This window comes from Drosophila takahashii, chromosome 3L, assembly GCF_030179915.1.
Source record: "Drosophila takahashii strain IR98-3 E-12201 chromosome 3L, DtakHiC1v2, whole genome shotgun sequence".
Classification (NCBI taxonomy): Eukaryota; Metazoa; Arthropoda; class Insecta; order Diptera; family Drosophilidae; genus Drosophila; species Drosophila takahashii.
The window spans coordinates 30,093,702-30,117,864 of NC_091680.1; the positions used below are offsets into that span (position 1 = coordinate 30,093,702).

Genomic DNA, 24,163 nt, shown 5'->3' on the forward strand with positions numbered 1-24,163 from the left:
AAACTTGCGATGACTGAAAAGCACTTTTTTATTCAGGCCGTTCGCTATTGGAATGACCTCCCAAACCACTTAAAATGCATACGAAATTAAGCGCACTTTAAAACAACTCTTTTAAATTACTTGAAGGGCACAAGCTAATTTTAATTTTAATTTTATTAGCTTTACATTTTCTTCTTCCTTTTTAAATTTTTAAATTTTCTTTTTTTCCCTTCCTATTTTTTAAGCACTTATGTATGTTAATCTTCTGTAAAATGAATTTGTTTCTAAATGTCAAAATAATTATTGTTTCTTTAAATGATATTGTACCTCTAGTTCCTAAGTAATTTTGTAATTACCACAAAGTGACCGATGTTAATCAAAAAGACATAGTCTTACATCATACGGGATAATAGGTTAAGATTTTCCACACATATTCTTGGGCTTCCTACGCAGCGCATGTTTATTTCAGCCGAGCGCCACGCCTCCCTCTAACGCCCACAATTGCCCACTAACGATTTTAAAATGTGTCTGGCGGCCATACCTTTAAAGATTTCCGAGAAATATAAATGCAATTTTTTTGTGTATATTTATACCTATCGAAATGCAGAAGACATTTTTTAAATCGGACCATTCATTAAAAAGTTATACGCAATCAAAAAAATTATAGCGTTCTCTCTTGTTTTTCTAATTAGTTTATCAAACGGATGACAAAGGTACTAATCTCACCAAGAAATTCATTAGAGAAGTTTTCAGAATAAGCGGTAGTCTTGGGTACCGTGGCACAAACTATGGCTTTTTCTACTTTAGTACAATAAAGTGGGGAAAAGTCCAGACGGAAGGTTTCAATGTATAAAAGCTCTATATCATTTATAGGGATAGGCGAATTCAATTTGGATAAAAGATTTTTTAGTTTAATGTGAAAATTCGGTTCTTTTCTAAGAGTGAAATTCGGTTCTTTTCTAAGAGTGACCGCTAGGACCTGATGGTTAATCATATATATATATATATATTAGACTAAGTCGATTTGTATGGGCAAAAAAAAGTGATAAATCGTAGGGGGGGAACGCAATCTAGGAAGAATTCTAAGCAATATTGCAAAAGAAACTATATCTTGAAAACCACGTTTGACCCTCCGCATTTGCAAAAGAAAAAAACCCAGTATTTGATGAAAAATATCACAGTAGCCCTAAAACACTAGAATGGACCAGAAAAACGTAAAAAATCGTTTGGGCGGAAAACAATCTCTGGGCATTTCTAAGCCATATTGCCCAAGAAACTATATGCCATAAACCACGTTTGGCCCTCCGCATTTGCAAGAGAAAAATACTGGTATTTCGTTTTACTTTTGAGTAAAATATCATAGTAGCAGTGAAATATTTGTCAATTTTAAATTCTCCTCTTTGTTAAAAAGGTTTTGTTCTCTTTAAAGCATTTTTTTAATACTGTTATTTTGTATATTAGTAACGGCTACTATGATATTTTTCTCAAAAATAAAGTGAAATACCAGTATTTTTCTTTTGCAAATGAAAAAAACGTGGTTTTAGGCATATAGTTTCTTGGCCAATATGTCTTAGAATGGTCCATTGATTATGTTATGCCCAAACGATTTATATCTATTTTCGCGTCCATACAAATGTTCCAAAGTCAAGGCTACTGAGATATTTTTCATCAAAAAACCAGTATTGTTCTCTTGCAAATGCGGAGGGTTAAACGTGGTTTCCAAGGCATAGTTTCTTTGGCAATGTTGCTTAGAATAGTCTATAAAATACGTTCCTACCCTAATATATATATATCTATTTGGTAAAGGAACTGTGTTCCGACAAACTTACCCCGTTGCTGGTCCTGGGCGATGAGATCTCGACGCGCTGGATCCTGGGATCCTGGATCCTGGATCGCCTGTTCTAGGGTGTGCTTTTGGTCCCGGCGTCCTCGTACAGATCGCTTGTACATCTTGACCCCTTTCAGGATGATTAAGGTTTTCACGTCCTGAATGTCGTCCTTGTGATCGATTATTTTTACGGTGTTGATGGTTGGACATGTTGTGATCCACTTTGGAATGGTTTCCACCCATGGTGTAGTCCTTGATAATAATAAAAGTTCTTCTCCAGGACGAGGATGTAGCAGGACTTCTTCAAGGAGAGTTGTTGTTCATCGACGGCAAACAGGACTTTCTTCAGGAGTTCTGGTCTTGGCTGTAGTCATTGGCGGCTTCGGGAATATAGTGTTTACACTATAGTGCCGCGAGATCAGAATAAATTCTGCCTACCTTCTCTATCCGGCTACGGTCTTTTATACCAGTATAGAGCTTTTTTCTCAGTCCCCGTGATAGATTGGGTTAATTAGGTGTTCCCACCTATGATTTTCCCTATCGGTAGTGTCAATGCCCGACTGATGCCCTTTGCCGGCTGCTGGTGTAGGGTCGATCGCGGTCGTTGTTCTGACCGTATGCCACCCAAAAGATCGCCAAATTGCACATTCCTTTGCTTGTTTAAGGTGAGTCAACGGCTTGATTGCCCCTCTCCCTTTGCCTTGAGATTCGTTGTTGTTTTCTGCGTGCATCTTTCTCCATCAAATAAATTGTAGAAGAGCAAATATAATGCTAATGAAAAATATTTCATTACTTTTGAGAAAAAGAAATGCTCTTCCCTGATGAAAACAAATATGAAGAAGACTACAATCAAGACGACAAAAAGATGACCTGACGGCCGACTGAGCAAAGACGTGCTTTATCAAACGACGCGACGACGATAAATACTCAATCATAGAACTATCAAACTTAAACTATATTATGTTTTCTATTAAATAAAGTTTCTCATTTTCTATCACTTACAAAACAAAGCCCCACATATATGTATATACTTAACAAAATAAAATAGAACATTTTTACTTTTTCCTGGAATTCTGGCAAATCATGTGTATCCTGGCGGTTTTGGTTGACAGATTCTTAGGATCTGTCAGATCCAATGATTCCACAATATAGACATTCAATGTAAAACCGCCAAAAGACTATCCTCATTGGATACTTTCGGCAACTGTGTAGTACAGCGGTCAATACCCCCAAAAAACTTTAAAAACAAATTTTCTTCCATGGACCGCGACTTCTTCAGCACTGTCAAGAAGTTTTGTAAGTTAAGTATGAATGTGTTATAGTTTATAAGCTTAGTATAGTAAACTTGTAACTAATGCAAAAAAAAAAAAAAATTCAAACCGCGAAATATTCAGGCCTCTATGGATGAAGACAACCCCTAACCAGCAGAGGTGTTCAGTAAAGGGTACACAACAAAGATGGCGATTTCAGTAAAAAAATATTTTTCCACTATGACCAATTTATTGAAAAAATAAATGCACTTGGCGTTGCATTACGACTATTAAGTTCTTGTAAGTCAAGTGCATGTTGTAGTAACATAAAATATACTTCCTACTGACGTAAAACCTTGCCTTTAAAGTAGCGTCTTATCTTAAAAATGGCTGTATTTAATTGAGATACATATGGTTTGCGGTTGCAGTACTTTATCAAAAAAAAATAAAGTTAAAACATATTTAATTAAATTTTTAATGCAAATTTTTTCATTATCATTATTATTGGTAATGAAAAAATATCATTGGCATTACTTTTTCTCAAAAGTAATGAAATATTTTACATTAGCATTATATTTGTCAAAAATAATGGATTGAATTTTCATTAGCATTATATTTGTCAAAAATAATGAATTGAATTTTCATTAGCATTATATTTGTCAAAAGTAATGCATTAAAAGCATTACTTTTTCTAATGATAATGTAAACTGATTTTACTAGCATTACATTTTTTAATGATAATGAAAAAGTAATGATAATGCTTAAAGGCACAACTCTGTGGGATAGGAATATCACGAATATTTTAAATCGTTTGGCATATCAAAGTTATAGTAACCATCAGTGGCGGTAGATACTAATTTTTCAAAACTTCATCGAATCCACAGGGTTCCCATGGGAAAAAATCTGAACATTCCATTTTTCCTGGCGTGTCAATAGTACGAGCCTGTCTAAAAACAGGATTAGCGATACGTGATCAGTTAATAAGGTATAGTAATTGCGCCAGACTCCCCATTTATTAGTGCTGCAATATACGTTTAAAAACTACTATTTTAACTACTATCTAGCTATTATTCTAAAGTAATTCAATTCTTTTCCAAAAATGAATACAAGTATTGTTCATTTACTTTTTGACAGTCCTGGTATGATTACAAACTTCGATGGGAGCCAAAAGAATATGGTGGAGTTCATATGTTGCATGTTCCATCTGATCATATATGGAGACCGGATATTGTCTTATATAATAAGTAAGTAAACCAAAGATATTTTTAAAGTTTATGTGTTTTGAAACGTATAAAGATCTGTAAGGCAGTTAAGATAAGTTATTATTACTAGCTTAGATCTAATATTTTACCCAATACTCTTACAGCTTGAAAAGGTCAGATTTAATAGCCGATTTTAGTAGAATTCATGGCTGTGATTATAGCCCTGACAGAAGTTACTGTTGTATCACAATTTGAACGTGTTTAAAATGTAGAAAATTAAAAATGTGTTGTAAATTAAATTGTGTTCTCATTGTAACAATGAATTTAATTCAATGTTGGAAAAACATCATTAAATGGTCTAATTGAAATGGCTAAAAATATACACTATTTTAAAATTGCTAATTACGCTACATACGTTCTTTTAAATCAAGATTTTAAAATTTGTTAATACATTTTTTGCCACTAAGCTCAAAGATAATCCAACTTCAATAAAACATACAAATATGGCCATTTTTATTAAAACTTTGTTATGTAATTCTAATTTTATTTATTAATTAAGTTAAGCAATATGACCTGGATGGTCAGGCATATGAAAACTTCTTTATTTTAGATAAATATGTACCTCAACAAATGCTTATACTTAAGTAAAAACAAACATTTTCCAAGTTCTTAGTTTGCATTGACACGAGCTTATCCGATAAAGGGCAAACCAAGTTAGGTGGCCCAAAAACATTCGTTTTCATAACTTTGTTTGTTATATTACACTAGTTTACAGTTAAACTGCTCCAAGGCAATTGATGGCAAATTCTGTTAGCGTTCGACCCCCAAATCACGAAAATACCACTAATTTTCTGTCGTCACCACTCATTTTTGTTTACATGTCGCCGCCTATGATAAATCTTAAATTTGGACTCTGTCAACCGAAAAAAGTGGAAAAATCCGAACTTTAAAAATCCACCATAAATCCAGTTTTCCATGGATTTGGGCCATATCCGGCTTGTTTTATTCGATAGGATGTAAACTTTAAGTTTGTACCCATTATGATTTTTCAGCGGATTTATTTCGAGTTTTACGATATATACAGCCGACTTACAGTCGACCAAAAAACATTACTGCCATTACTTATCCAATCATATTGATCTGAAATTTATTTGAAAACTAAATGTTGATGGTTTTATTTTGTAAAGATTTTATTTTACAGATAAATTCAATAATGTTTGAAAGATTAAAGCTTTATTTTAAGATAATTGTCTTGTGAAGCCTCCTTCCTCCCCAAAGCACTAAAAAAATAACACACTGAACTGCAAAAAGACATATAGGAAAGGTAAAGAAGTCAAAAACTTTAAAAATACTAGTTTGAAGAGGATTTGTGACTGGCCCTTATTGTCCAAATCAATTTATTAAAGTGGTAAGTTTTACACAGGCCTTACATAGCACCGAAATAGTCGATTAACTATATAAATGATAACTTGTTATTGATGAAAACTAAGTCCAGAGTTTCCAATAAACAGTTATACAAAAAATTAGTTCATTGAAAGAATAAGCAAAATTTTTTTAAATGTGCCTCCATGAATGTTATTGTCTTATTGGGTTTGATGCACCATTTTCCTCTACACAAGGAATATGAGAAAAATTATCTCAAAGAAGACAAAATAATTGTATAGCAATCAGAGCTCGTTAAATGCACCATTTTCCTCTACACAAGGAATATGAAAAAAATGATCTTAAAGAAGACAAAATAATTGTATAGCAATCAGAGCTCGTTAAATACGGTCAACCGAATTTTTCAGTTAAAAGAGACCAAAATTAAGACTGGCCTAAGAGGGGTTTTTGGTTGACCGGAATACTCGGATCGGTCCCTAACTGATCGCTCGATACGAATAAAATCATCCGTCGATCATATAGTAAGAGTCAGCGGCGAAAATTGCCATTACGAAATGGATTACGAATGCAATAATTTAATGGATTACAACATGGATTACCGATAATGTAGTTTGGACACAATCTGCATTACTAGTACCCAGCTCGAGCATGTGAACTAACTATATTAACTATAAAAATGCACACACACATTTTCTACACTTGTAATACATTTTTTCTCCAGACCCCATCTGAATAGTTCATAGGCGAACTTTAAATTTCTAGAGGGGGTCATAAAATTTTTATTTTTGCTTAAATACACTGGTAGAAAAAAAAATTCTTTAAAGTGTTAAAAATAACATACCAGATAGAGTCCAGCAAAAGTGTCTAACTGTCGAAATATTTTATTCTACGGCGATGCCTCTCAGGTATATCCCGGGCACCTTAAAACTTTAAACGCGTTTTTCTCTAAACCCCTTTTTTGAGACTGCCGAACACACAACTCAAACAAATCTTAACCGATCGATTTGAAATTTTGACAGTATATTCAAAACTCCTTTATCTATCGATCCTCGAATGTTTTTTTTTTATACTGCTTACTGTGAGGAGTGGAATAACTCTGCCGTGCGCAGAGGGCGAAAGGTCGAACGGTAAAACCGCGCACTCTGGACCCTAAAGTGGAGAGTTGGAGAGAGTTGGGAGAGTACCAACCCAGAGAGAGGGAGCGACAAGAGAGGCGTCTGAGCGAGACGGCACTAACCTGAGGGAGATACGAGAGATCGCAGGCCTGCTGTGAACAAGGAATTAACGGTACAGCGCCGCACTTTGGGACCTAGTGTGGTGCCGTGCGCAGAGGGCGAAAGGTCGAACGGTAAAACCGTGCACTTTGGACTTTGGAGAAGAAAAGGAGAGGCCGAGGATTAACGGGACCCGGAGGCTTTTATAAGCGGGCCCAGTGTTGGAGTTGGGACCAGTCTTCGAGCATCAAATCGAGAGTGAGCAACGTCTAGTAAAAGTCAAAGTCAAGGAGAAACAGTCGTGGAGAACCAGCAACGAGCAAGATCGCTACGTCAAGACGTTCGGGACCAAGCAAGTCAGCATCACCACCAGCTGAACGGCACAAGCCGCAGATCTCAACGGAGCAGCACGGAACAACGCTGCAACGAGTCGCACAGGACATCGACGAGGATCAGCATCCAAGAACCACGCCGCGAGCCAGGCCTCAGGTCGCAACAGCCAGGAGGGAAGGTTAGGGTGGAACGTTCGTCTTTCTCTGGGCGTTTGCTACAGGGACTGCTGGCGTAAGCCGGCCGTAGTCAAAGGAAACTAAGAAGGCGTCTAGCGAGACCGGCCGGGACAGAGCAAGGGACAGGAGGCTGCGGCTGACAGGATGAAGGTCTTGCAAGCGTGGTGTTCACCCTAGTCTGAGAACGGTGACGCTTCACTAAGCCCTACGGCCTAACTCCACGCTCTCGTCTACGAGAGGCCGCGATAGTATCCTGGGCAGCCAAGGACACCAGTGCGAGGGATCACCGAGCGGCGTCGCAGGAGCATCACCACCACGGGATCTACACAAGCATTGTAAACCAGAGCCGTAAATAAACGCCTCTTTAACTGAATTCTGAAGTGTTATTACTGTTAACCGGGCGGTCACGTTTATATAAATTTGACGGGACGAACACACAATCTACTGAGCTAGCCATACGAACTTCGTAGCGAGCAAACTATAAAAATCAGTTTGTTACATTTGGCGCCCAAAACGTGATTGTCCCGGCAGTAAAAACACAAAATACCAGAATGGGGAAAAGTTGGATCTACCGCCTCAAGAAGGAGGATTTCGTCTACGAAGCGCAAAGACTGCGCATTTCCTTGACGGGTAGAACTGAAGAAATGCGGAAAGCACTGGTGGAGTATTACAATGAGACGGAAATCAATCCAGAACTCAAAGAACTCTGGGCCGAACTAGAAGCCATGTACCCAGAGAAACCACGTGCAAGTTTAAACCCAACAGACCCCGAGGGAGAAGACGCCTTGACCGGCCTCTGCATGCAAAAAGAAGGCAAACGAAGGGATTCGAGCGAAGACAGAAAGACATTCCAGGAGTCACTGAGACCTAGCAAGGCCGACTACACTAAAGTCGCAAAGCAGGTCAGAGAATGGTCTTTCGATTCGATGGCAAAGTGAAACCACTTGAATTCTCGGAGCAGGTGGAATGGTCCGCTAATACCTACGGGTTGGACTTCAATTTAATACCTCAAACGATGCCTGAGCTACTACAAGGAAGAGCATTAAAGTGGTTCATTTCAAACAACCGGCAGTGGGGAAAATGGGTAGAAATTATGGAGAGTTTCTAAACATTCTTCCTACCCAGAGGATATTTTGCAAAGCTAGAGGACCAGGTCAAAGCTCGGAAGCAGGGATTCAGGGAGCCGTTCAAAGATTACATGGTGGACATGCAGACCATGAGAAGGCCACTCGGGTACAGTCCCAAGAAAATGCTCGAGGTCATAAGGGAGAACAGCACACCTGACCTAAGGATTTCCCTCAAAACATACAGAAAGAGAAATTGTCAGTGGCAGTTGTTCATGAAGACCGCGAGGAAGAAAACATCGAGCAATTCCTAGAAGCAGAGCTGGCAGAATTCTGAGCCATGAGCGGAATTTCGAACGCACCAGATCACCATGAAGGATGACAAACCTATAAAACAAAGGTAAGAACCCCAAAGTTCAAGAGGAGATCAATGCAAAGGTGGACGACCTTCTGCAAATGGGTGTCATAGAGCACTCGAAGAGCCCGTATAGCTCGCCCATAGTGATGGTGAAGAAAAAAACCGGCAAGTGGAGATTGTGCGTTGACTTCAGACAGATAAACGCGAAATCGGTAAAGGATGTGTACCCAATGCACGCTATATCAGCAGCCTGAACTTACAGAATGGAGATTCATCTGGAGGAGGCAAGCAGAAAGTTCACGGCGTTCACGGGGCCCTTCCAATGGAGAGTGATGCCATTCGGATTACACTCGGTATCCGCAACATTTCAAAGTGCCTTGGACCAAGTGATTGGACCAGAGATGTCTCCTCATGCGTTTGCGTATCAGGACGACATAATCGTCATCGGACGCACTCAACGAGAACACAAGGACAATCTCAGAGAAGTGTTTCGGCGTCTGAAGGAGGCGAATCTGAGAATAAACCCCGAGAAGTGTCAATTCTTCAAAAAGGAGCTGCTGTACCTGGGACATCGAGTTACCATCCAAGGAATTGGTACAGACCCAGAGAAGGTCGCCGCCATAGCCCAGTTACATCCACCTGCAACCGTCCGCGAGTTAAGGCAATATCTAGGAGTGGCATTGTGGTACAGACTATTTGTACCGGACTTCGCACGCATCGTTAGGCCACTCAACAATCTCCTTCGCAAGGGCGTAAAATGGGTGTGGACGCAAGACCATCAACAGGCTTTCGAGGAGGTAAAGGCGAGGCTGGTGACTGACCCAGTGTTAGTGTGTCCGGACTTTGGAAAAACATACATCCTGCAAACAGACGCCAGCGACTAAGGCATAGGGGCGATTCTGACACAGAACACGGAAGACGGCGAGTCCAGACAGCCGGTACTGGTAACCATCCGGAGAGCGAAAGAGGTGGTGCCGAAAGCGGAATGCAACTGGAACAGAGACATGCGTGAGAAAATAAACGCTCAGCCGCAGAATTTCCCGGACTATGTGTTCCAAGGCGAAACGCTATATAGGCATATCCCACACCGAGCCGGTAGCGAAAAGGTGATGGCCTGGAAGCTGTGCGTCCCTACAGAGCTAAAGGAATCGGTCCTACAAGAAAATCACGACTCCCCAGCAGCCGGCCATGTAGAAAGGTACTATACTATACTAAGATACAGATACTACTGGCCAGGAATGCAAAGGGACGCGAGATCATACGTTCGGAAATGCGAAGAGTGCCTAAAATGTAAGCCAAACCAGAGACAAGCGGAGGGTAAGATGCTGACACAAGTCCCTGAGGAACCATGGGCAACGTTGTGCGCAGACTTTGTGGGCCCTCTCATAAGGTCGAAGCACGGTAACCAAATGTTGTTCGTGCTAATCGACTGTTTCTCAAAAAGAAACCCAGGAAAAGGCGTTTAGAGAACGAATAATCGCTCGGTTCGGAGTTCCGAAACCGTAAAACCATGATTGCACAGTTTGCCGGACAAAACCAAAGGAACTGGGATGAAAAATTGCCAAAGATAATGCTAGCTGTTAACTCAAGCGTGTCCGAGTCCGCAGGATATTCGCCTTCCTTTCTGACGCAGGGCAGAGAACCACGGCTGCCAAACGCGTTGTATGACAGAGAAACAGAGGAACAGGAAGGCAGACAGAATCACCAGAGGGGAACGCCGAAAAAATAAAAGAAATCTTCGAAGTTGTCCGACGAAATTTAGATAAGGCAGCGCAGGATCAAGCCAGGCACTACAACCTTAGAAGGAGACAGTGGAATCCACGGATTGGCGATATCGTCTGGACCAGGGAGCACCATTTGTCTAAAGCGGTAGAAGGTTTTGCGGCCAAAATAGCGCCGAGATATGATGGTCGATATCAGGTGGTCGATTTCGTATCCCCCGTAATCTGCAAAATTCGCCATCAAAGAAGCAAGAAGGAACGCACCGTGCACATCAGCGATCTAAAACGGCGGACGAAGCAAGCGAGAACGACGAAGCACAGCTGATGGAGCAGAGCGAGGCACCACGGTCCGGAAATACATGCAGCAATGGCCAACTGTTTAATCGTCAGGAGGGTAAGAATTTCTCAACTGCGCATATGAAATTTAAGATTTTCTTCAAACTCGGGTACCTCGTAGAGTTTGGCTTGGTTATCATCTGTGATTTTTTTTTAATTTTTTGGTGTCCATTTAGGGAAGCTATGAATTTTTGAAGTTAAGAACCTAAAAAATGTTCTCAAACTTTAAATTAGTATATCTCGAGAACGGCTTAGAAGAACAACTTGCAACTTTACACGTTTTTAAATGTGTACTGGGGGAGTTACAAAATAATTTTCTTCTTTTCAACAGGCAACTACAATCGGCAGGGGCATTGACCCCACGTCAAGGACAGCAAAGGGCATAAGGGCAATATGGTTTGAGCTGAAAAAGGATGGAAAATTAGAACACAAAAACAAACATCCAGAAACTGCACTTACCAAGTCATTTTGCCAATTCACCATATGTTTAGGGAAGGGGGCTCCAGCGATAGTTGGCGGTCGATTGGCACTATCGTATAACAGCCGATCGATGGGCACGAGACAATGGAAATATCGGCATATGGATCATTCTAATAAACAGCGCGATGATTAGGTGGCAACGCAGCCCCAAGGCAATATCGATAGGCGAGTCACGTTATCGATCGCCAGAGATTAGGGTGACCAAGACGAACAACAGAAGACCGCCGTGCGCAGAGGGTGAAAGGTCGAACGGTAAAACCGCGGACTCTGGTCCCTAAAGTGGAGAGTTGGAGAGAGTTGGGAGAGTACCAACCCAGAGAGAGGGAGCGACAAGAGAGGCGTCAGAGCGAGACGGCACTAACCTGAGGGAGATACGAGAGATCGCAGGCCTGCCGTGAACAAGGAATTAACGGTACAGCGCCGCACTTTGGAACCTAGTGTGGTGCCGTGCGCAGAGGGCGAAAGGTCGAACGGTAAAACCGTGCACTTTGGACCCTGAATTGGAGAGAAGAAAAGGAGAGGCCGAGGATTAACGGGACCCTGAGGCCTTTATAAGCGGGCCCATCGCTGGAGTCAAGACGTTCGGGACCAAGCACGTCAGCATCACCACCAGCTGAACGTGGAGCACAAGCCGCAGATCTCAACGGAGCACCACGGAACAACGCTGCAACGAGTCGCATAGGACATCGACGAGGATCAGCATCCAAGGACCACGCCGCGAGCCAGGCCTCAGGTCGCAACAGCCAGGAGGGAAGGTTAGGGTGGAACGGTCGTCTTTCTCTGGGCGTTTGCTACAGGGACTGCTGGCGTAAACCGGCCATAGTCAAAGGAAATTGAGTAGGCGTCTAGCGGGACCGGCCGGGACAGAGCAAGGGACAGGAGGCTGCGGCTGACAGGACGAAGGTCTTGCAAGCGTGGTGCCTGTTCACCCTAGTCTGAGAACGGTGACGCTTCACTAAGCCCAACGGCCTAACTCCACGCTCTCGTCTACGAGAGGCCGCGATAGTATCCTGGGCAGCCAAGGACACCAGTGCGAGGGATCACCGAGCGGCGTCGCAGGAGCATCACCACCACGAGATCTACAAGCATTGTAAACCATAGCCGGTCTTAATTGAATTCTAAAGTGTTATTACTGTTAACCGGGCGGTAAAATTTGGTGGGACGAAACACACAATCTACAGAACTTCGTAGCGAGCAAACTATAAAAATCAGTTCGTAACATTACATTTTTTTAAAAATGTTGTGACTTTTTTATTCGTGAAAATATTAACTTTTTTTCAATCACTCACGTTTTTCACATTAGCTGTCCGGTCATAGACCCTCTTTAATAAAAAAGGACCTACAAAGAAATGCTGCACAGCCGCCATTTTCTTTTCGATTTATTCGACGAAAACTTATTTTGTACTTCGCATCTAATATTATAATATTCTTTTTGATTTCGAATTAGGCCTTTTCAAAACCAAAAATTCGCTAAAATTCGAAATTCCAACCAATAAAAAAAGGGCACTGAATCCAAACCCTTACATGATTCACAATATATTTTGTCTTTGAATGGTAGCATCTTTCAAGAAAATTCGTCCATCCATTTTAAGCGATTATCCTTTCTATTTGCATTCGTCATTTTCCGTTTTCATTCTAGTCACAAGGCAAAAGACTACGAAATTAATTTCACTTAAACAGAATCAATAACAGCATTCCTACTTTAAGGGGGAAGATGCATATAGAACCGCAATTTTTTTTAAGTTTTTCGTGATTTTTTTTAACTAATAAGGAATTGCTCTGGGATTTCGTAACTTGGCATGTGGATTACATTGTTCATATATAATTTTAACCGATTTTTATTATATTAAAAAAAATAGGCCAGCTGCGGATCGATCCGATTTTTATGACACCAAGTTTATTTCGCAAAGAAATAATGTAGAAACTGTCTGAACCTAACTTACATAAAATATCTCAAAAACTATGAATGTGGCACTATTTTAAAGTCAAAAATCCATTTTTTGCATTATTTTTTTGCTCTTTTAAGCTAACTAAAATACTTCAACGTACAAATTTCTACATTAAGTAGGTTCAGACAGTAGGCAATTTTATTACAAACATTTCTGTAAAAGCATCGAAGCAATACTTTTGAGATAAACAGCTGAGGAAAACGTGGTTTCGAGAAAAAGGTATTTAAAGTGATGAAATATATCTACTGCATAAGGATGGTGGGTGCCGTCATCCTGATATAAGTTCCAAAATAGATCGAATTTCTTCGTGAAACTTTTCATTGCACATTTTTAAAGAGTTATTCTACCAATTTAAGTAAAAAAAAATTGAATTTTAAATTTGCACTATGTAGGTATCTCCCCCCTTAAGGCATATATTTAAAGCAAAAAAGGTAGAAAAGGTCAAAAAAGGTTGACATAAAAGGAAGCATTTCCTACCCAATAAGGTATATATATTCTTGATCAGGATCACTAGCCGAGTCAATTTAGCCGTGTCCGACTCTCCTTCTCTCCGTCTGTCTGCCTGTATGAACGCTGGGATCTCGGAAACTACAAAATCTAGAAAGTTGGGATTACCCACACATATTCTTGGGCTTCCTATGCAGCGCAAGCTTCTTTCAGCCGAGGGCCACGCCCCCTCTAACGCCCACAATCGCCTTAAACGATTTTAAAAGGTGTTTGGCGCAAACACCTTCAAACATTTCAGAAAAGTAAAAATTAATGACTCCATGACCGAAATCGGTTTACCACAACTCGAGATAGAAAAAAAAGAAACAACAACGTTTTTTACACTTAAAAAAAATTGACACCTTAAAAAAAATTATAAGTGCCCATTTCTTAATCACGGAGATATACTTTTCAGGAAACCAAGCTCTTAGCACGGCCAAAAATATATTGGAATAAGGAAAAAAAGTGTCCTTTACTCACATATATATAAAACGGTACTATATATAAAAGAAACAAAAAATTAAATTTCATGGCTATGACATTCATAATATTAAACGAGGACGGAAGCTAACTTCGGCAAGCCGAAGTTTTAATACCCTTGCAGATTTCACGAATAAAAACTTGACAAAAACAGCAACATGAATTAATAAACAACAAAATATTCTATAATTGAAAAAAATTAAAATTAAAAATTTTTCACCCTATTGTTCTTATGATATGATATAGACGTCCGATCGGCACGCGCTTTTACCCTGATCAAGGTATGCGTAAAAGAATAAGATTCATGTCAAAAGCTCGTACACTGAGCGAAATATCATTTTTTGAAAGCTATATCCGATTGTTCCTATGGGAGCTATAGGATATAGACGTCCGATCGGGTCGGCTTTCAAACTTGATCTGCGTACATATGTTTTAGGACGACTGTGAAAGTTTGACGGCGCTAGCTTTTAAACTGAGCTCGCAAACGGTATTGAAACAGACATACAGACGGACAGACGGACATGGCTATATCGACTCCCCTATTGATCCTGATCAAGAATATATATACTTTATGGGGTCGGAAAGGTCTCCTTTACTGCATTACAAACTTCTGACCAAAATTATAATACCCTCTGCAAGGGTATAAAAATAATACAATTCTTGGAAAAAAAATCATTCGAAAATAACGCATCAAAACCTATAAGACTCTTTAGCGTTCATCAAGGTAAATAAAAACGATTTGTTACTTAGTGTATTTAATCATACATATATATAGCGTAAAATAAATAAATAAATATTAAAAATAAAACTAAGTTTAGGACAAGAAATGCACACGAAATCTGTTGGGCAGTGCTATTAATACTTGAATGCGTTTTGATAATACAAATATATTCTAATAATGCTCATTTTATAATTAAGAAAAAGATCTTAATTAATTGTATGATTATTTTTACATAACTTGTAAGTATTACTATATCGAAGGACATTTAAAACTCTAAGTGACAAGGAATATCCGTTACTCTTTGAGTAAACATGAATATTGTATTCGTTTAAAAGTATGTAACACTAGCAAACTGCTAGGCAAACCACACATTTGTCCCTTTGTGTCCGCTAAGATTTCGGAAATTATAACAGCTAGAAAATTTGGGAGAAAGCGTAAAGGCAATTTATTAAAAAGTTATGTGGACCTTATGTAATCACCGCTAGGCGGAGCTCCCATGCAATCTTGGATACAATTGCTTAGTTGAATGCATATCAATTTAGCTGAGTAACGGGTATCAAATAGTCGAGGCACTCGACTATAGCGATTTTTCTTGTTTTATCAAATATTAATAAGAAATTTGCAAATTTAAAAATATTTTACATCTTTCCAAGTTTGAAAAGTAATTATAATTTGTACCGATATCGAAAAATATAATGTAGTGCTGATGGTAACTTCGAAGTGACTCTTGCAACAAAAGCCACAATTTACTCTGAAGGATTAGTTGAATGGAAGCCTCCAGCTATATACAAATCATCCTGTGAGATAGATGTAGAGTATTTCCCATTTGATGAACAGACCTGTGTTCTAAAATTTGGCAGTTGGACTTATGATGGGTTTAAGGTAGGTCTTGCAAATCCTAGCTAATTTTTGTATTGTTCTTACACACGAATTATTATTTTTAAAATGTATGTAATAATAATAATTTTTACTTTATTTTTTATGTTATACGTGCTCTAACCAAAGAAACAATTTACTATTCTAAAACCAAAACCATTAAAGATTTTCTAACAAGGTATTATAAAAAACACAAATTTTTAATTTTAATATATATTTAGCATATATTTTAACCAGTTCAAAACCATCCTTAACAGAATTAACATTTTAGTTTACATCACCATCAGATACGTGTTTACTTATGCAGCTCTGACAGACAAAAGAACATGGATTTCTTTTATATAACAATTAATAAAAATATCTAATTATAAACCTTTAGTTGATTGGTTTATGTTACTGTTTTGGGCTTTACAATAGATCTTGATTTCTTGGCTTTTAGTTTGGAATCATTCGATAAGAGCTCCAAACATAAGCAATAAGATAAGACTAGTGCTATACAAGATAGACATAAATCGCGAAATTAGGATACTCAATGGATCTTAACTACTTACTTACAAAAAGTTTTTATTAATGCGGGTATTGCTGGACATTCTTCGTGTCATTTATTAGAGTACTTATTAAAGGAATAGAAAGGGACAAATATATATAATATTACTGGGATTTGTTTGTATAAGATGGCATGGTCACTTAGAAAATACTTTATTACTTAGATAACTTTAATTGGTTGGTTCATTAAGATTCAAAGCTGTAAATCGAAATTATTTCGTACATGTCATAAATAAAGTACACGATAGATGTGGAGAAATATCGATTTTTGGGAAATTCGATGTTTTCGATTTTTATGTCAAAAAAAATGTATGTTTCTCGACGTTTTTGAATAAAAATGGACACTTTTATTGGCTTAGAATGTATTTGCTTTTTTTGTACACATATAAAAATGAATATAAATATACCTTTGCAGATGGTATTTTACTTTTGAAACATTAAAACATATCCATATTTTAACTTGCGCTTTAGCCGTTTGTTTATATCTAAGCATTATGTTTTTTATTATACCCGTTACTCGTAGAGTAAAAGGGTATATTGTATTCGTGCAAAAGTATACTTTATAAAGTATATATATTCTTGATCAAGGTCACTAGCCGAGTCGATATAGCCATGACCGTCTGTCCGTCAATCCGTCTGTCCGGCGGTCTGTCCGTCGGTCTGTCCGTCCGTCTGTCCGTCCGTATGAACGCTGAAATCTCGGAAAGTACAAAAGCTAAAAGCTTGAGATTTTCCACACATATTCTTCTACTTCCTACGCAGCGCACGTTTATTTCAGCCGAGCGCCACGCCCCCTCTAACGCCCACAATCGCCTACTAAATATTTTAAAATATGTCTGGCGCCCACACCTTTAACGTTTTTCGAGAAGTATAAATGCCATTTTGTTGTGTATATTTATACCTATCGAAATGTAGAAGACATTTTTCAAATTTGACCAATCATTAAAAAGTTATACGCAATCAAAAAAATTTTACATATCCATCTCCCGCGCACCCCCTTTAGCCGAGTGACGGGTATTAGATAGTCGGGACACCAACCCGACTATAGCCTTCTATCTTGTTTTAATTCAAGTATGTTACCAATCCATTCCATATGTTCCTTTTGGACAGGGCAGCTCCCACCGCATCATGTAATGAGACGTCGAAGGCTCCCTCTGTGTCTTTATTTATTTATTTTACACTCTGTTTGCTTAAACTTTAAGCCTTAAAGTTAAAAAACTAAAGCTACAGAAAATGGGCAGCCATAGCTTCTAAGGCTTTAGGCCGGCTTAAAGTTAATAAATTCATTTTTGTGTTCGATTCTTAATTACTAAGTGTCTAGTTCAGTTACATTTCCGGTTATGAAGATATCTTAATTATAAGAGGCTAGATATGTTAGATTTCTTAAGGAAGTCTAGAAGTTTAAGGAGGTTAGTGGTCGTGGGATTCGAAAGGAGTGGGACTAAGTTTTTATTTGGGATGCTGGCTCTGGAGTTGTCGAATGCAGTGCATTCGTTTAGAATATGCTCTACTGTCATTGAATTTTGGTTACAGAATTTACAGGGGTTGCTTGTTGGTTGGGAAAATCTATATTCATGGGTGAGTCTGGTGTGACCCAGACGTAGTCTAATTATGCGGATTTGGTCTTTTCTAGATAGTTTGGTTATCTCTTTTGCTGTTGTGTAGTCTTTTAAATTTGTATGGCTATTGTTAATTAATTGGTACCAGGTGGAAAAGTGTTGAATAAGATTAATTTTAAAGGCCTGAGGGATAAATGATTTTAGGATTCAGTTGAAGAAGTTTATTATTCTAAGTTTAACTGTTTTTGCCGATTTCTGAATCATTGTATAATTGATTTTGTCATTCCCAGGCGTATTACCTTTAAGACTGTTTAAAGCTACAGAAAATTCAAGATAGTCAATGTCTCGTTCCATGAAGTCTGCTGTTTCTTTTGGTGGTTCATCGTTGTTTTGTCTGTATGTGATGTGCTTTGCTTCTAGAAATGCTTGAGAGAAGTTTTGATCTTCGGATTGAGATGACCAATGTTTGGCAAAAGCTGTAGCAATATCTTCTGGTTTCGATACCATTGTGTTAGTAGTGTTGTCCTGGATACAATGTATGTGTGTTGATTTGTGAATCCCACAGAATTGTCTTATTTTATTCCAGATCATTTCTGGTTTTGAGTCCGTTGAAATGCTGGATGTTAGTGCGTGAATACTTTCTTTTTTGCTATTTCGAATTTCTCGTCTGAGCTGCGCATTTGATTTTTTAAAATTTATTAGGTTAGGCAGGGACATTTTCCTATTAAACGCTCTCCAGGCTCGGTTTTTGTTTAATTTTAAGTTTTTTAGTTTTTTGTTCCACCAAGGGATGTTGTATTGAGTTTTTGGGGGAAGGGATTGGGGATACTATTATAGGCGCTATTTAATATTATTTTATTTATGTTGCTGTGTTCTGTGTTTGTGTTAGTTGATAATGGAATTTGGTTCTTAAATTGGCTGGAGAGACTTTCAAATTTTTCCCAGTTTGCTTTTTTAGTAATAAATCTTTTTGTGTAGTTTAATGTCTGATTTTCTTGGGCAAATATGGTTATTATAATTGGAAAGTGATCGCTACCCTGGGGAGAGTCCATTATTTTGAAGTCACAGTGAATTTTGAGGCTTGGCGAGCAAAAGGCGATGTCGCTGTGGGTGTATGAGTTGTGAGTTGAGAAATATGTTGGCTGACCGTTGTTTAATGTGATAAAGCTATTACTGTGGATGTAGTCTCCTAGGATTCTACCCCTGCGGTTGCTTTTGGGGGATCCCCAGAGAGTATTTCATCCATTGAAATCTCCTGTGATCAGTGTAGGTGTTGTTAGGTGGGGGATTGTGGTTTCTAAATCTGTCTTAGTAAATCTTTGTGAAGGTGGTATATAGGCTGAAAAAATATTAAGCTTTTTTTGGGCCTGTATTTCTAGTCCAATAGTTTCGAAAACTTGGCCTGCAGTGATTGGTTTGTGCTGCACTGATTTGTGGATCAGTAAAGCAACACCCCCTTTAGCTGTAGCCGAAATTGTGTTATACATTTTGAAGTTAACGGGGATAGGAAATTTTTGAAAGAGTGTAATGTGAGTTTCTTGTAGTGAAATGATGTTGGGTTGGTGAAGTTTTAAGAGGATTAGTAGTTCATTATAATTATTTAAATAGCCATTAATATTCCATTGTAATACAGTAAGTGCCATATTTAATATTATAGGGTATGGAGTGTTCGTTAGGTTTCGCTATTAATTGTTTGTTGCGTTTGAGCTAGTGATATTTTTAATCATAGGTCTAATTAACATAGTGGTCGATTTATCCTTATTAATAAAATGTCTTTTAGTTTTGTTTCTTATGTTTCTTGGCAGGATGTTGATTTTGTTTGCTTTACCGTTGATAGTAGGTTCTTCTCCAGGGTCTGTCGACATTGTTCGTCTTCCTTGTCGTCGTAAGTAATTATGTTTCTGCCTGTGTAAGTTGTTGGTGATGTGTTGTAAGAGGTTGAAGCTGAAGTGGATGGTGTGTTTTGGCTAAGCTGTTGAGGTCGGGAATATCTTTGATTAGAGGCGTTGGCAACCGATGCGTATAAGGAGCCGTCGTGATGATGTCTGGTTTTGAGGATGTTCCAGGCCGTTTTGTAGTCAACTTTTTGAAGGGTTTTGATGGCTTGTACTTCTTTGTGCGTGAGAAATACTGGACACTTTCTATCTCTGGAATGGTGGTCGGAGTTAGGTAAGTTTTTGTGTCAGTGCAATTTATGCAGCTTGCGGCACGCTCACATTTTTCACCTTTAGCCAGGTCGATGTGGTTGGTTTGGCTACACCTATAGCAGTTCTCTGAAACCAAAGTTTGGCTTTTTTGATAGACCTTTTTTCGCTATAGAGAAGTTTTTAGCAAACTCGAGGTCATGCCGGCTTAGACTTCAAGAAGTCCAAGACGTCGGCATTATGCCAACACACAAAAAGGAGCGAAGAGGCTTCACTGTACATGCATGTTTCATGTAGTAGCCAACTACAATCATCAGCAGTGAAATCGCTGTCTTAGTCAACGATCGAATTGGGTTACCATGTAAGCCGCGCTATAACTGGTTGGGAATTATAGCGTCGCCAGATCGGTAAACTTCGAAAAGCTGATCAAGCCCTTAGTGTGTGTTGGCCTTTTTTCTGTCTTTAATCTCTATCAGAGTTCCGTGGCAGATTGTGAAGAATATGCATTACTGCATATTTTTGGGCTTCCATATAGCAGCCTTTTACGGCGTGTTGACCGTTTTTTGTCCAAAGTTTGGCTTTTTTGATACGACCTTTTTTTTCGTTATAGAGAAGTTTTTAGCAAACTCGAGGTCATGCCGGCTTAGACTTCAAGAAGTTCAAGATGTCGGCATTATGCCAACACACAAAAAGGAGCGAAGAGGCTTCACTGTACATGCATGTTTTATGTAGTAGCCAACTACAATCATCAGCAGTGAAATCGCTGTCTTAGTCAACGATCGAAGTGGGTTACCATGTAAGCCGCGCTATAACTGGTTGGGAATTATAGCGTCGCCAGATCGGTAAACTTCGAAAAGCTGATCAAGCCCTTATTGTGTGTTGGCCTTTTTTCTGTCTTTGATCTCTATCAGAGTTCCGTGGCAGATTGTGAAGAATATGCATTACTGCATATTTTTAGGCTTCCATATAGCAGCCTTTTACGGCGTGTTGACCGTTTTTTGTCCAAAGTTTGGCTTTTTTGATACGACTTTTTTTCGTTATATAGAAGTTTTTAGCAAACTCGAGGTCATGCCGGCTTAGACTTCAAGAAGTCCAAGACGTCGGCATTATGCCAACACACAAAAAGGAGCGAAGAGGCTTCACTGTACATGCATGTTTCATGTAGTAGCCAACTACAATCATCAGCAGTGAAATCGCTGTCTTAGTCAACGATCGAAGTGGGTTACCATGTAAGCCGCGCTATAACTGGTTGGGAATTATAGCGTCGCCAGATCGGTAAACTTCGAAAAGCTGATCAAGCCCTTAGTGTGTGTTGGACTTTGTTCTGTCTTTGATCTCTATCAGAGTTCTGAAACTTTGCAGGAATTTTGTAGATGTCCCAATCGTAGGCAGCTATTGCATCGCATTGGGGAAGGAATATAAGGGCGAATTTCGACTCTCTCGTATCCAATATAAACGTATTCGGGCAAATCTAGTCTGGCGAAAGTTAGAATGATAAGTCCAGTCTCGGTTGGGTCGCTGCCATATACTGTCTTCATAATTTTTTTGACTTCGGAGACTTTTTGGGACTTTAAATTGTCTAGGATTTCTTCTTCTTTTATACCTCGAAGATCGTTTGAATGTATTACTCCCTTTGAGTAATTCATCGTACGATGTTCGGATACTGCTACTGGTATGTTGTTAGGGATGTTGGTAAGTTTAATTAATTTCTCGGCTTGTTGTTGATCTTTTGTTTGAACGAGGAGATTTCCATCGCGTGTTTTCTTGCAGCTCACTACTTCACCTCCACATGTAAGATCGATGATTTTTTTAATAGTGAATGGTGAAACACCTGCTAGGGTTGGTGGGACTTCGGATTGGGTTTCTTCATCATTAATTCTGGTTACGACCAAGAATTTACTGGTAGGTGAAGGCTTTCCCCTCCAGATATCTGGAGGATCCCGCATTGCTAGCAGCGCTTTTGAGTTGCTTTGGTGGGCGAATGCACGAGACAACGGTAGAATCAACTGATAACGGGGATCTAATTATAGCTGCGTTCGAATGTTTGTTTGTCACTTAAGCTTGACACGCTGTTAAGTTCGATTTGGGAGAAAACACGACCGATCGCTTTGACTGCCAAACGTAAACTGCCCTCTGTGTCTTGTAAGGCACAAATAGCTGTTTCTTTGCTGTCAACTGCCCACTCCAGGGTGCGGCATAGTTGATAAAGTGCCGCGTCTGTTGAACGGCCTGCTTTGTATGCATGCTGAGTGTGTTGCAGCGGACAGTCTCTGAGAGCTTTTCTCCTAATATTGTAGTCTACCCGTTTTTCCAATGTTTAAAGACAAAACGAAGTTATGTTGATAGGTCTGAAAAACTTTGGGGTGGTGATATCTTTCTTCCCGGTCTTGGGGATGAAGACCTCCCTAGCGCTGCACCATACACTTGGGATATAGCCATGGGCAAGGCTGCTTACCATTAGTCTTCTTTCTTTCTGTTGTTGCTTAACTTAAATAGTTCATTATACATTAAGGGTATTCACCAGTCGTGGCAGGTGTTGTCAACAGCAAAATATATGAAACGAAAAATTCTAGACTTAAGCTTATATTTATACCCTTGCAGAGGATATAATGGTTTCAGTCAGAAGTTTGCATCTCGTTGAAGGAGACGTTTCCGACCCCATAAATTATATATATTCTTGATCAGCATCACTAGACGAGTCGATCTAGCCATGTCCGTCTGTCCTTCTATCCGTCTATTTTAAAGCTATCGCGTTGAAACTTTCCCAAAAGTCTTCTTTCTATTGCACGTAGTATATCGGTTTCGCTTATGGTTATGTCGGACTTATTTGGATAACCTTCCTGCTTTGCTTTTTGAACTGTTGTGCAGGATAAAAATATTTGAGGGTCTGCGTTTCGAATAATGATATGTTGATGCCTAGATAACTTTGCATCAACCAACACAGCCAACGCGTCTTCTTTAGGCAGCATTGTGATCTCCATACTTTTGTCAACAATGTTTTTGTTGCTCGTTGCAGTAGTTGGGGAAGTAACAGCCACGGCTATAACTATTTTGGACGCATTATTATTACCACATTTCCTCAACTGGGTTTTGAGTTGCAAATTCTAATTCCGGCAAAAGAGTTCTCTCTCTTAAAGGTTTGGTTTCTTTAGTTTGGCATCGAGCTTCGGCTTTTTTGACTTAAAAGAAATCCTTGACTCTAGCCATTCCGTGTAGATATTGACCAATCAACTGTGGATCCGCCACGTATGACCCTCATTGCGCAACTCCAAAATTTGAATTAATCGTCACGATCAAAAATGCCAAAAAACCGCATAGTTGAAAATGCCTTAACCGCGACTGGAACCATTTTGCAGAGTTTTACTGCATCCTGGCTCACGATCTCTCTCTTACGAACTTTAAGAAAATCAATAGGTTGTAAGGATGTTTCTACGGCTGTGATGGAGCTAAGTCTCCCCAGGATCCTTTACAATCGAATTTGTAAGTAAGCGGTGACGAGGGGAGGCGGGCAACTTGGCCGCAGTCGCCGATCAGCCACGATGCGCGCGGCGGTCCTTATCGGTGGGTCAGGGCAGGCTTTTACAACTCGGATTTGGGGCAGACGCGAACAAGTGAAAGCCGACACGTGCGTGCCGGAGGAGTCACAGTAGGGGGGGGGGGTTTTGGCCTATACCACTGCGTCAACTCCCGCCGCCTGGGGCGCTGTTCTCACGCCCACGCAGAGGAATCTTCTCTAAACATGGACAGAAGTCAGCGCTCCCAGTTCGGGGACAGGCTCCCACTGTTCGGGATGGGTGTGCGTCGGTCGAAACCGAGACGGAAAACTATGCAAGCGGAGAGAAAACCCGTACTTGCACGCCTTCACGTCTGTGCACGTGGTTGCCACCAAAGTCTTGTTGCGCAGAGGAACGTTCTCGAAAAACGCAACCGGCTTGGCTTAGGCTACTGTTTTAGCACACGCGGACCAGGGCTTTGAGGGTCAGGGGGGAAATAAACCCAACTCGGTATAGGTTCGTGGTTCTTATTGTCCGTGGTTTTTATGTTTTATTTTCTTGGTTTTCTTTTGTATATGTATATC

The 24,163-nt window shown here is 39.5% G+C and overlaps 1 protein-coding gene across 3 annotated transcripts in view; it reads left to right on the forward strand.

Annotated features, from left to right (window-relative positions):
- nAChRalpha4 (nicotinic acetylcholine receptor alpha4) overlaps window positions 1-24,163 on the forward strand; it is a 510,593-nt gene that overhangs the window by 247,752 nt on the left and 238,678 nt on the right. For all 3 annotated transcript variants that reach the window (XM_070215893.1, XM_070215894.1, XM_070215892.1), the window contains exons 4-5: window positions 4,192-4,301; window positions 15,662-15,842. In XM_070215893.1, coding sequence (XP_070071994.1) covers window positions 4,192-4,301; window positions 15,662-15,842 — 291 coding nt within the window. The remainder of the gene's footprint in view (window positions 1-4,191; window positions 4,302-15,661; window positions 15,843-24,163) is intronic.